General features: G+C 48.1%; 1 protein-coding gene across 1 annotated transcript in view; it reads right to left on the bottom strand.

Annotated features, from left to right (window-relative positions):
• FLNC (filamin C) overlaps nucleotides 1–14,462 on the bottom strand; it is a 108,638-nt gene that overhangs the window by 32,076 nt on the left and 62,100 nt on the right. Inside the window, 10 exon segments of the mRNA XM_087935400.1 lie at nucleotides 1,429–1,676; nucleotides 2,732–2,755; nucleotides 2,859–3,048; nucleotides 4,412–4,568; nucleotides 6,193–6,316; nucleotides 6,620–6,787; nucleotides 8,226–8,386; nucleotides 9,826–9,988; nucleotides 11,164–11,337; nucleotides 12,988–13,585. Of these exon segments, the coding sequence (XP_087791526.1) occupies nucleotides 1,429–1,676; nucleotides 2,732–2,755; nucleotides 2,859–3,048; nucleotides 4,412–4,568; nucleotides 6,193–6,316; nucleotides 6,620–6,787; nucleotides 8,226–8,386; nucleotides 9,826–9,988; nucleotides 11,164–11,337; nucleotides 12,988–13,585 (2,007 nt within the window).

The raw sequence follows: 14,462 nt of genomic DNA, 5'->3' as shown, positions 1-14,462 counted from the left end.
TCTTCAACCTGAGGAATGGAGTCACAGGCCTGGCGGGAAGCAAGGGAGACATCAGTGGGTGGTCCTGCGTGCACGGTGAGAGCCCTCTCTTCACCCCACAGCCTCGCTGCATCCGACGGCTGTGGGGACAGAGCTGAGCAACGGTGGGGTGGCCCCCAAACCTAACCAAAGGAGTCCTTGGTGCTCTCTGAGCTTGGTTGTTTTCATGCAGACATTTCGTGACCCAACCAGGTAACGTCATCAGTGCTTAGAAGCCTTCTAGCTCTCTGTCCTATCATTGATGATGTTACCTAATTGGGTCATGAGAGGTCTGTAGGAAAACATCCAAGCTCAGAGAACCCCAAGGACCCTACCATTGTCGTCGTCCTCCTCCTCTCCACAAAACCCGCCTGTCAGAGTACATTCATGAACGGGAATACAGCTTGGTGATAAGGTCAGCCAACGAATAGGCATAGCAACTAAGTCAGCCAATGAGGGCTGATTGGAAACTGAAACTAGAAGCAGCCTCGGCGTGGCTCTATATTAAGCTCTGAAGCTATGTTGAGCTCTGGGTCCGTCTGTTGAAGATGAAACCATTTCTCTCCTCTGCTGTGTATAATGCTTGCTACTGAAGTTACTTGCAACACGTTTCTGTTTGAGTTTGCTGCATGTTGGGAGAAATCTACAACTGGTATTGTAAAATCTGCTTATTATGTTTATAAAGAGGTTAAATGAAAATAACCATCTGTGGTTATTTTTCGGGCGCTGACTTAACGCAAAACTCTGAATACCGCTCCATTCTAGCAGTCCACCTGAGTACCACTCCATCCCTGGTTGGGTCATGAAAGGTTTGTAGAAAAACATTTACGATCAGAGAACACCCCAAACCCGCACAATTGTCATTGTTCTCCTCCTCTACTCTGAAAACCGCCACTGTCTTCTAGTACTGATGGTGTTGCCTAGTTGGGTCATTTTTTAAAAAAATGATTTATTTGCCAAGCACGTTTTAGAGAACAGATATCGTTAGAAACATGATTAGGAGCACACGAAATGGGTACGAATAAAAGGGGACATTAAGACAGGGACGGTAGGCACGTTGGTCCGCTTATGCACGGCCCCTTACCACGGAGTCAGGTAGTGCATTCCAGGCATTGACAACTCTGTCAATGAATTGTCAAAGTCATGAGCCGGTGTGCGGGAAAATACGTCAGCTCAGAGAGCACTAAGGACCCCACCGTCCTTCTCCTTCTCCACTCCACAACACCTTCTCCCTTCCAGCACTGACAACGTCATGAAACGTCTCCAAGAAAACCACCAAGGACCCCAACCAGGAGCTACACATTTCTATCGGTACTTTTGTTGCTTGATGACCATTGGAAAAGGGGTGGCTACCCTGGGTCCATCTACCCCACGGATGGTGGTTTTTGTCCGGGCACATCCAGTACTCACCACCACATGAAACGGGCTGTTGGGGATCTGCTCTCCTCCGAAACGGATGGTGATGACGTATTTCCCAGGCTCGGGAGCCGTGTAGTAGATGTCAAAGGTGCCGTCGTGGTTCTCCACCACGTCGACATCCAGCTCGGCCCCGTCAGGCGTGGAGACCTTGCAGGTCACTTTGCCCTTCCCAGCTGCCTTGGCGTCCACTGTGATGACCGTCTCCTCTCCAATTTGGATGGTGGGACCAAGGCAGGCTCCTACAAGGAAATGAAGACAACGGTTGCAGCCAAGCCCAGAAATGGTCAAACCAAGTCTACAGGCGACGGTCCCATTTAAGAAGACTTCTCACTAAAAGCCTATCACCTTCTGTTAATGGCCGCGTTATCCCTTGCGGGATGGAGTCTGGGCAACTCAATGGAGCTAGCGGAGTGTTTACTGGCCGGATGCCTTTCCTGCAGCCAATGTGGAGTTTTGTTCAGCAGATATATTCTCATTGTGCCCAGAGAGAGAGAAATATCTGGCTCTACCTAGGATTGAACTCACAGCCTCCTGATTGTGAAGTGAGAGCTGCTCCGCCTCTAGCCCACTGCACTCCTCCTCCTTACTAAAAGCCTATGTGCACAGGAATTTTCCCAACTAATAGTCAGCACCTTGTCCGAATCGAATAAGGGTTGATAGCACTCAAAGGCAGTTGGACTTGGTTGGCTTGTGACTACGTATGGATTCTAAGCTAATTCCTCTTTTCATGCCGCCTCCAGCTTCTGCCATTCCTTCTCCTACATCCCAGGACTATTGAGGTAGGCTAGGTTCAGAGGGAGGGATAAAGAAATGCTGGAGGCAGCCATCAAGTCAAGAGTCACCGAAACTGGCCGTGACCCAACTCAGCCAATGTCTCAGTCCAGCAGGTGGAGTTAAAATTCAAACTAGGAATAACGAAAATCACAGTCTCAAATAAAGTTTGTGGACCTGAATGCTAAAAGGGTGGAGAAGAAAACTCAATGGGCCTCTAAAATAAGGACATTCCAGAAAAGAGGATCCACTCTAGAGTGGTAATATCACAGACTCGTAGACGTGGAAAGGGACTTTAAACGTCTTCTGCTCCGATCAAGTGCTTGTCCAACCTCTGCTTGGAAGCCTCCAGTGATGGAGCCCCCCAAAAAACTCCAGGGGGAAGCTGGAGCCCATTTTTTGCAAAGAGAACCTCCTGGACTTCGTTATTCCCAAGTAAAAGGGAGCTCGCAAATGTTAGAAAACATGATGGGACAACTGGGCCATGTCTACAAATGTCCTTGTGGTCCACATCAAAGCTTACCCAATCCGTGGCCTCCGATGGACACTGTAGACAGAGAGACAGAAAGAGACATGAGCATCCTCGTCAGGAATCATTCTTGCCCCAAGAAAGTGACCCCCTCCAGGAAAGAAGAAGAGCCACCACCGACCTGTCACCAGGCACTTGCTAGCATCTCCAGTGGGCAAGGCGTGGATGCGGAAAGGCGAGTAGGGGATTTCATCGCCACCGTATTTGATGGTGATGGTGTAGCGGCCCGTCATGTCTGGGACATAGGAGACTGTATAGGTCCCATCTCGGTTGTCCCGAATGTTGGCCTTCTTGGGTTTGCCCTCAGGGTCCTGGGGGAGAAAGAGAAGCGGAGGGTCTGGTCAAAGGTCAACCTGTAATGGAAGGTGAGAATGATCCTGGAAAACAAGGCCAGGGGTGGGAAGAGAAGAGGAGAAAGAGACGCAGCCTAGAAAGGGTCAGATAAAAGGAGGATGAACCCTCAGCTGTACAATGGACAGAGAACGAAATTTAGAAACGATCCCTCCTAATTCCCAGGTTACCGATTAACAGAGTTGGAAGGGACCTTGTAGGTCATCTAGTCCAACCCCCGCCCAAGCAGACCCTGCACCATTTCTGACAGAAGGCAGTCCAATCTCTTCTTGAAAGCCTCCAGGGATGAAGCTCCCGCAACTTCTGTTCCACTGGTGGATTGTTCTCACTGTCAAAAAATATCTCCTTAATCTAGGTTGAATTTCTCCTTGATCAGTTTCCATCCGTTATTCCTTGTCTGGCCTTCAGGTACGTTGGAAAATAGCTTGACACCCCCCCCCTCTTTTCTCTGGTAGCCCCTCAAATATTGGAAGACTGCTCTCATGTCTCCCCTGGTCCTTCTCTTCCCTAGACTAGCCAGGCCCAGTTCCTGCAACTGTTCATCATAGGTTTTAGTCTCCAGTCTCCTCATCATCCTGGTTGCTCTTCTCTTCACTCTTTTTCAACATCTTTTTTATAGTGTGGTGACCAAAACTGGGTGCAGGACCCTAGGTGTGCCCTTACTAAGGCTTTATAGAGTGGTATCAATACCTCCCTTGATCCTGATTCCATCCCTCTGTTAATGCAATTTAGGATTGCATTGGCTTTTTTGGCAGCTGCTGCACATGGCTGGCTCCTATTTAGCTGGTTGTCCACTAAGACTCCAAGATCCCTCTCCCAGTTCCTGCTATTAAACCTGGTTTCACCCAGTCTATATGTGTCCTGTTGGTTTTTCTTGCCTAAGTGGAGGACTTTACTTTTCTCTATGTTGAATTTCATTTTATTAGATGTGGCCCAGTGCTCTAGTCTGTCAAGATCCCTCTGGATCTTCAGCCTGTCTTCTTGGGTGTTGGCTATTCCTGCCAGCTTAGTATCATCTGCAAATTTGGTAAGTTCCCCTTCTATTCCCTCGTCTAAGTCATTTATGAAGACTTAGTTAATCAGGCATTAAAAGCAGACAGTGAGAGATTTGTATTTTCAGACCTGCAAGATTGTTAGGTTTTTTTTTTTCAATCCCAGCAACTTTAAGGTGGGTGGGCTTCAGAATGTCTCCAGCCAGCATTTGGGCTGACAATGCCAAGCCCCTCTCCCACCCACCCCCTCTCCATTTCTCTGTTGCTGCACCCAGGACTAAGAGGAGGCCTCCCAGCCATCCCACAGTTCCTTCCTGGCCCCACGGCTTACCAGGATCTGTACAGTGAGCAACCCTTCACCAGCGTCACGGGCATCGATGGTGAACTCCACTGGCAGGCTGGCAGGGATGCCCGAGGCGTTGAGTCCAGGACCACTGGCCCGCACTTTGCTGGCATCGTGAGCAGGAAGGACCCGGATCTTAAAGGGGCTGAAAGAGGCAGAAGCTGGGAGATCAGAGAGGATCTGGCTGGGCCTCCCCTCCCTCCCTTTGCAGCCAAGAACCCTTTCAGTTGGGGGGGGAACCTATTCATTCAATTCATTCATTCAATTCATTATATTCCAATTATTCAATTCATTCATTCAATTCATTCATTCAATTCATTCATTCAATTCATTCATTCAATTTATTCAATTCATTCATTCAATTCATTACATTCAATTTATTCAATTTATTTAATTCATTCATTCAATTATTCAATTCATTCATTCAATTTATTCAATTCATTCATTCAATTCATTACATTCAATTTATTCAATGTATTCAATTCATTCAATTCATTCAATTCATTCATTCAATTTATTCAATTTATTCAATTTATTCAATTCATTCATTCAGTTCATTCATTCAATTCATTACATTCAATTTATTCAATTCATTCATACAATTCATTACATTCAATTTATTCAATTCATTCATTCAATTCATTACATTCAATTTATTCAATGTATTCAATTCATTCAATTTATTCAATTCATTCATTCAATTTATTCAATTTATTCAATTTATTCAATTCATTCATTCAGTTCATTCATTCAATTCATTACATTCAATTTATTCAATTCATTCATACAATTCATTACATTCAATTTATTCAATTCATTCATTCAATTCATTACATTCAATTTATTCAATTCATTCATTTAATTCATTCATTCAATTCATTCATTCAATTTATTCAATTCATTCATTCAATTCATTCATTCAATTCATTCATTCAATTCATTCAATTCATTCATTTCATTCATTTCATTCATTCATTCAATTCATTCATTCAGTCATTCAGTTTATATGCATTTAGGTACGTATGTTTTTATGCCATCCCTCTGCCCCCATAAGACATCTCAGTTCTTCCTCCTGTTTGTCAAGGAAGGAGCTGGTGTGAGTTGGGTCTCTACCAGAGGTGCCATTCAGCCAGTTCAGACCAGTTCTGGCATACTGGTAGTGGAAATTTTGACTCGTTCGGAGAACCGGCAAATACCACCTCTGGCTGGCCCCACCCAACAGCCCCCACCCTATCCTGCCCTATATTCCCTTGTTTTTTTTTTTAGTTCAGCTGATTTGCGTGGCAAAGCGTGGTGTCATAGAACCAGTGGGAAAATATTTGGAATCCCACTGCTGGTCTCTACTCAAGGTTTCCCACAACCCCGAAAGGATCCGAGCACCTCCTTCTGCAGGATCAGAGGCCGGATCAATCAGATTACAACTCCCCGTGGCTGGGAATGTTGGCGATTGTAGTCTGGGTCACTCAGAAGGCAGCCCAGCTGGGCAATTCTACAGCAGGTCAAACTCAGGTTTTCAAGAGAAGGAACCTGACAGGGACAGTTTCATAAATAAAACCGGAGGAATTTGGTACGGGTAGTCCTCGTCTTATGACCACAATTGAGCCCCTGAACACCTGTTGCTAAGCGAGACATTTGGTAAGTGAGTTCTGCCCCCATTTGATGACCTTCCTTGCCACAGTTGTTAAGTGAATCACGGGGGCATCAAGAGAGGACCCGAAGTCCTCCAGTGATGGTAGGAGAAGTTGGCCAAGAACCTCTAAGTCTCTCACCTGCGGGGTACTTCTTGCCCGGCGTATTTGACAGAGATGGTGTACGGTCCGTCTGTCGCTGGTGTGTATTTCACAGCGTGTGTGCCGTCTCCATTGTCACGTATCTCCACTGGCTCAGCTACCCCTGGACAGAGGAGGAGCAGGAGCAAAGCATTAGAAGGCATCTAAGGTGGCTTTGGGTCAACTCAAGCCAACTAGGGCAGGATTGACCCATCATGCTCTTGACAGAAGTTGGAAGGGACCTTAGAGGCCTTCTAGTCCAACCCACAACTCAAGATGGAGATCCTATATTAATTCAGACAAAAGGTTGTCCAATGTCTTCTTGAAGATCTAGGCATTGACCTCTGGTCACCTTGAGGTCCTCCTTACCAACTTCTTCCCATCCCATAACCCATTCTTAATCAGTGCTCCCTCCAAAGCACCATACCTGAAGGTCCCAGCACCTTCACCTCCAGAGGGGCCAGGCCAGCCTTGCTGCAATCAACGGTGAAGGTCTGAGGGACCCGCGCTCTCACGCCGGCCCCCAGTCCGGGTCCCGAACACTTGACTTTGCTGGGATCAACCACATCTTTGACAGGAACACGGAAGGGGCTCCCTGCGAAGAAAGATCCACCATGAGTTCCCAGCAGAAGATCATCCTTTGTGTTCTGACCCAGTTCCAAAGGTGGGATTCTACCAGTTCGCACCTATTCGCCAGAACCGGTTGTTAACATTCTAAGCAGTTTGGAGAACCGGTTGTTAGAAGAAATTACTGGCCTAATCCTGTAAGGAAGGCAGGAAGGAAACATTCTGGGGTTGCTTACAGAAACTGCCTCTCCATTAACCCTTATTACATTCTTGGCAGGACTAGACTTCCTGTCTCTGGAACTTCTCTGGAGTTTTTTTTTTCCTTCTTTTGCTGGTACTTTGCTTGTGTGGAGGGACCATTCAAAGTTACAATGGCACTGAAAAAAGTGACTTATGACCATTTTTCACACTTACGACTGTTGCAGCATCCCCACAGTCATGAGAGGCCAGGCGAGGAGGAGATGCATGCCTCAACGTGAGTGATGTTGAGTTGGCCACACCCAGCCAATAACACAACCACCAAGCCATGTCCACCCAGTCACATGACCACCAAGCCACGCCCACCAATTAAGTCACGCCCACAGAGCCGGTTGTTAAAAAAATTGAATCCCACCCCTGCCCAGCTCCCCAAACAGGACACACCCCCTGAAGTGAACTCAAAGATTCCTTTATTAGGAGCGCCGGCAGCCCCAGCAAATAGTTTCTCTCTCACTGTAGGCTGACAAGTCTGTCCGGCTGGTTGTCTGCCACGCCTATTCGTCTCCACCCCCTGCCTTTTATCCCCAGAGCTCGGGTGGGGCTTCGTTAGCAGTGGTGGCTCTTCACTAAACAAAGTGTCATAAGTTGAGGACTTTCCCCTCCTCCCATCTTCACATGAGTCTTGGAGAGTCCCCTCTGTTAGGAATAAGAAGGTTACCTAACGTAGTTTGGGTAAAATAATATATATAAACTATGATTGTAAGTTTAAGTGTGTGTCACTTTAAACTGCAAAGCATGTAATTTTGGGTGCGGTTGTGAAACCGCCATAAGAGGGAGCAAGAGAACCTGCTGGATTGTTGACGATTGCTGGTTTGATGGATTGCTGGTTTGCTAACTGTGTGTTCCCTACTCCTGAGTTGCTGAACGTTGAAGGAAGAAAGGAGGTTTGACTTCTTCATATCTCTACTGCGAGGAGATATATTACTGGACTGATATTTGTAAGTTTACTGAGCTCTTTTTCAACACTGGACTTTGCAACTGAATAATCCCCGGACGGACTGAATTAGTGAATGATATATGGACTGTTTTTCACTAAGCTATAACTCTTACTGGAATAAACTATTTAACTAGCACAGTGTATCTGTTTTACTGAGTGTAAGCTACAAAAAAGTTTATCTCACATATTTTGCCTGCCTGCCTGACTGCCGTGCAGATTCTGCTAGGGTGTATCCCTAACAGTACTATCCTCACCCATCTTCCTCACCCACCTGGGATGGGGCGTCCCCCAAAGGTGATGTTGACGTCGTAGTCCCCGGGCGTGAAGGGGATGTATTCCACGCTGCAGCTGCCATCTTTGTTGTCCTTGCAAGACATCTTGGCCTCCGAGGGGCCTTCGATGGCCAAGCCGAGGCCCCCGGTCCCCGCGCCCCTGGGAAAAAAAGGAAGCCCTTGAAAGAGCCCCACCCCCAAAAGCCATAGGACCTGTGGGCAAAGGCATCAGGAGCAAACCAATCCGACATTCCTACGGGAAGTTTGACTCCATTTGGTGAATTAAAACCACAGCAAAACGTTGATGCAAATGAAATCCGTGAGGGTTGCGTGCAGACGACCCAGGCCTAATAAATCCATCTGTCCTATGCGATCTGGGGTTTAAAAGTCAGCGAACCTGACCTTTGAACCCCAGCATAAATATCGGGGAACACTGTCTAGAATTTCATCCCGTTATTGATAGTGACGATTGATTGATTGATTTCTTGCTTTGAAGTCTCCTTCCGTCTGCTTTTTTTTAAAAAAAAAAAATTGTGATTGTCCCTTTTGTTTTAATCTGGTTTTTAACTTTTTTTTTTCTATAGCTGTTATATCATTTTATTGTTTTATCTGTGAACTATCCGCAGGCATGAGTGATATAGAAATGGACAGACAGATGAGAGAGAGAATTGATTATTGGATGGATGGATAGATGGACTGAAAAGTTGAATGGATAATTAGGTAGGTAGGTAGGTAGGTAGGTAGGTAGATAGATAGATAGATAGATAGATAGATAGATAGATAGATAGATAGATAGATAGATAGATAGATAGATAGATGAGAGACAAGAGAGAGAAAATGAATGGAGAGGGTGAGAGAAATGGATGGATGGATGGACAGAAAAGTTGAGTGGATAGATTAGAAAGGGAGGGAGGGAGAGAGAGACAGAGAGATGAGGTAGAAGAGAGAGAGAATGAATGGAGTGGGTGAGAGAGATGGATGGATGGATGGACAGAAAAGTTGAGTGGATAGATTAGGTAGGTAGGTAGGTAGGTAGGTAGGTAGGTAGGTAGAGATAGATAGATAGATAGATAGATAGATAGATAGATAGATAGATAGATAGATAGATAGATAGATAGATAGATAGATGAGAGAGAATGAATGAAGAGGGTGAGAGAAATGGATGGATGGACAGAAAAGTTGAGTGGATAGATGATTGATAGACAGACAGACAGATAGATAGAAATGATGGATGGATGGATACAGATAGATGGACAGATAGATGCACTCACACCAAGAAGTGCAATTCTCTTGTTTAGTTTCCAGTACTTCTCACCCTGTGCCAGTTTTCCTTTTTTTCAATTGTTATATAGATGACATCAGTGTTTTCAAACTTGGCCAGACTTTTAGAGGGATGGGCTTCCATTCCCCAGTCAGCCATGGGGGATTCTGGGAGTTGAAGTCCACCCAAACCGGCCCGCTGTGAAACACACCGGGGTAGATCCAGTTCCACCCGCAAAGACAGAGCTCTTGTTCTGCCTTGAACCCGAGTCCCTTTCTCACAGCTGAAGACTTATTGCCCAACTCGGTTTGCCTCGGGGAGGGGCAGGGGAGGCTCACCTGGTTTTCACGGTGAAGCGGTTCGACTTGTTCACCAAACCCCCTTCGAGGCCAGGGCCATAGGCACGGACGCGGCTGGGGTCGCAGCCTTCGGTGACACCCACCCGGAAGGGGCTCTTGGGCACCGGCACGTCGTCATATGTCACCTCCACCAGATGCATACCTGGGAGACAAAGAGGTCACGTGGGCCTTCATCCCCTGTGCAGGGCAAACGTCGCCGCCCCCTTACCTGGATAGGCAGAGAGGTTCTCCCTTCCATTATTATAATGCTCCCAACATCTCCTTTTAACGACCCCATAATCCCTTGCGGGATGGAGTCTGGGAAACTGAATGGAGCTTAGTATTTACTGGCCGGATGCCCTTCCTGTCCCCAATGAGGAGTTTTGTTCAGCAGATAAATTCTCATCTCATATCTGCCTCTACCTAGGATCGAATTCACAGCGTCCCGATTGTGAGGTGAGAGCTCCACTTCTAAGCCACTGCACCACTCAAGGACTATGAGTAGTAAATCATCTCCTTTTAATGACCCATTAATCCCTTGCATTGGGGTGGAGTCTGGGCAACTCAATGGAGCTGAGTATTTACTGGCCAGATGCCCTTCCTGTCACTAGTGCAGAGTTATATTCAGCAGATAAATTCTCATCATGTGGAAAGAGAAATATCTTCCCCTACCTAGGATCGAACTCACAGCCTCCCAATTGTGAGGCGAGAGCTCCACTTCTAAGCCACTGCACCACTCAAGGGCTGTGACTAGTAAATCATCTTTTAATGACTCCATATCCCCGTATGTCTGGGCAACTGAATGGAACTTAGTGTTTTACTGGCCGGATGCCTTCCTGTCACCAGTGCGGAGTTATATTCAGCAGATAAATTCTCATCACGTGGAAAGAGAAATATCTTCCCCTACCTAGGATCGAACTCACAGCCTCCCGATTGTGAGGCGAGAGCTCCACTTCTAAGCCACTGTACCACTCAAGGACTGTGACTAGCAAATCGTCTTTTAATGACTCCATAACCCCTTATGGGGTGGAGTCTGGGCAACTGAATGGAGCTGAGTGTTTTACTGGCCGGATGCCCTACCTGTCACCAGTGCGGAGTTATATTCAGCAGATAAATTCTCATCTCATATCTGCCTCTACCTAGGATCGAACCCATAGCCTCCCGATTGTGCGGCGCAAGCTCCACCTCCAGGCCACCGTTGCAAGGAGGAAAATCCCGGTTGCTACTTTGATCTTATTGAATTGTACTTTTTGCATCCAAGGGAGCTGGGAAGGGGCTCATATCAAAGGTTGTGGGAGAGGGCAGAAGTGGGAGGGGGAGCTTTAAGGGGAGACTTACCATCCTCAAAGGGGGTGTACTGGACCCGGTAGGTGCCGTCCCCGTTGTCGGTGATGTAGGTGTCCGTCTTGGCCCCCGAAGGGTTAATGACCCGCACTTGGATGTGGGTGCCCCCCGTTTGGGTGAGAGAGCGAGCATCCACCGTGAAGTCCGTGGTGACCTCACGCAGGACCCCTGGGGAGAGACGGCGAAGGCACGAGCAATGCTGAGCAGCCTGCTTGGATCTGGAGGGGGGGAACCCCCAAATTTACTTTCTTGGTTTGTTACCTTCATTTGCCACCTATCCCGCCGTGGGGCTACCCTATGCATCTTACGACAGGAAACACAGAGGAAACACACAGGCAGTCCCTGACTTAAGACCTTTTGCTCAGTGACCATTCAACAGCACTGAAAAATGTGGCTCGCGACCCTTTTTCACATTTAATGACCGTTGAAGCCTCTCCCCGCGGTCATGTGATCAGAATTCAGAGGCTCGGGCAACTGACTCGTATTTGTGACAGTTGCCGCATCCTGGGGAGGGGGTCAGGCAATCCCCCTTTGGCGACCGTCCGACGAGGAAAGTCAGCGGGGAGTTTTGCCCCACTTTACGACTTGCTGCAGTCGTTAAGGGAATCGCTGTGGTTCTTTAAGCGAGGAGCATGGTAGTTCAGCGAATTCCAGCCTCCCTGTTGACTTCGCTTGTCAGAAGGTCGCAAAAGGGGGAATCCAGTGGACGCCGGGACATTGCAACCGTCGCAAATATGAGTTGGGTTGCTGAGCGTCTGTATTCGGATTGTGTGATCATGGAGATGCTGCAAAGGCCATAAGTATGAAAAAAACGGTCCTAGGCATCTTTTTTTCAGTGCCGTGGTAACTTTGAACATTCGCTAAACGGAACCGCTGTAAATCGAAGACTATTCGACTAAAGATTTCTTGAAAGCTTAAGCGCTCTACAAGAATCTGGCCAACTAACTGTTAAGGGAAATGAGTGGGAGATAAGAAGGCATTCAAAGATAGCCTGGACATAGATCTCTTGTGGGCACACAGAGACTTGTGACTGATGACATATTTGATTCCTCCCTCAGGCTCAGCCCGGTCATCTTCTACACAGAATGGTTGCACTTACATTAGCAACCGGTTCGCTGATGGTGAGCACTCCTTGCGGAGTGAAATGCTACTTCAAGCATGCACCTCTGGTGAGTACAACAGGAGTGGTGCGGAACTCAGTGTCAACTCGTAAAGCATGCTTGCTTCCAAGTTGCCATAAGCAGCAGGGGGAAGGAACCAGAAATACATTCCATGCTTATCTTACAAAGATTGTAGCTAGGCTACCAGATCTTCTGCCCGTGAAAATCCTTCACTGGAGAGCATGATTGATGACATGAAAGTGAACGTGCCTCATTGGAGAATCTGATATATGACACACCCGGGGGGAGAGAGGGGAAACGGGGTCACAAGTGGCCGTGAATTACGTGTATCAGAGTTGGCTTCAACTGGGAGAATGCTGACATGTTGCTCCTAATAAATCTTTTGGGTTCGTTTGAAACTTGGCTCGAGGCTCATGATTTAATTAGGGCAACTGCCGGAAACCCTGACACTCAGCTGGTCAGGATGGGCAGGGCGAATGAGCCAGGAAGTGAGTTATTAATGGAAAGGATAGCGCAGGAGCAGGTGAGCAGGCCCATCCAGCGATCACAACTACCGGTTGACCCAAACTGGTATGATCAGGCCGCAACCCACCCCTGGATGGTTCTTAAATTTTATAATATATTTTCCCCACTTTGGGACTCAGCCATTTGTCCTGTAAAGTAAAATGGCCACCACAATAATCCCGCCACAACCTACCTCGAGGTTCCACGCCAGGCCCAAAAACTTTGACGTTGCTGGTGTCCACGGCAGGATCCACGTTGACCCGGGCCGGGAATTTGGGCACATGGTGCCCGCCGTATTTGATGGTGATGGTGTAAGTGCCCGGGAAGGAAGGAATGTACGTGATGCTATAGGTGCCGTCGCTGTTGTTCTGGATCAGCACCTCGGCTTTGACGCCCGAATCGGAGATGATCTCGATGGTCAGCTCGGCGTCGCCCGCCTTGGAGCAGTCCACGGTGAAGGTGGCCACCTCACCCACCTTGCCACGCTCCAGACCAGGCCCGCTGGCCGTCACCTTGGTCGGGTCGAAGACGGGCTTGATGTCCGCCTTGAAGGGGGAGCCCGGGATGTGAGCGTCGGCGAAGAGGATGTTGATGCTGTATTCGCCGGGCTCAGTGGGCAAGTAGGAGACTGAGCAGGAGCCGTCGCCATTGTCCTGGCACTCGATCTTGGCTTCGCAGGGACCCTCTACGGTCAAGCCCAGCCCGCCTGTCCCGGCTCCTTTGGTGTCAATGGTGAAAGGAGCCGGTTTGCCCACAAAGCCCCCCTTCAGGCCAGGCCCATAGGCACACACCTGGCAGAGAACACGGGGAGGGGGGGAGAGTGGTCAAGTTTACTTGTTTTTCAATTCATTCATTCATTTGTTCATTAATTCATTCATTCATTGTTTGTCTGTTTGAACTAGAACTCCCAGTCTCCTGGTGATTGGCCTAAAGCCACCCAGCTAGCTCTCATGCCTAAGGTGGGACTAGAACTCCCAGTCTCCTGGTGATTGGCCTAAAGCCACCCAGCTAGCTCTCATGCCTAAGGTGGGACTAAAACTCCCAGTCTCCTGGTGATTGGCCTAAAGCCACCCAGCTAGCTCTCATGCTTAAGGGTGGGACTAGAACTCCCAGTCTCCTAGTGATTGGCCTAAAGCCACCCAGCTAGCTCTCATGCCTAAGGTGGGACTAGAACTCCCAGTCTCCTGGTGATTGGCCTAAAGCCACCCAGCTAGCTCTCATGCCTAAGGTGGGACTAGAACTCCCAGTCTCCTGGTGATTGGCCTAAAGCCACCCAGCTAGCTCTCATGCTTAAGGGTGGGACTAGAACTCCCAGTCTCCTGGTGATTGGCCTAAAGCCACCCAGCTAGCTCTCATGCCTAAGGTGGGACTAGAACTCCCAGTCTCCTGGTGATTGGCCTAAAGCCACCCAGCTAGCTCTCATGCCTAAGGTGGGACTAGAACTCCCAGTCTCCTGGTGATTGGCCTAAAGCCACCCAGCTAGCTCTCATGCCTAAGGTGGGACTAAAACTCCCAGTCTCCTGGTGATTGGCCTAAAGCCACCCAGCTAGCTCTCATGCCTAAGGTGGGACTAGAACTCCCAGTCTCCTGGTGATTGGCCTAAAGCCACCCAGCTAGCTCTCATGCCTAAGGTGGGACTAGAACTCCCAGTCTCCTGGTGATTGGCCT

This window comes from Pseudonaja textilis, chromosome 5 (genome assembly GCF_049901715.1).
Source record: "Pseudonaja textilis isolate UNSWEBS1 chromosome 5, rPseTex1.2, whole genome shotgun sequence".
NCBI classification, from domain to species: domain Eukaryota; kingdom Metazoa; phylum Chordata; class Lepidosauria; order Squamata; family Elapidae; genus Pseudonaja; species Pseudonaja textilis.
This window is presented reverse-complemented; position numbering and strand designations above follow the sequence as displayed.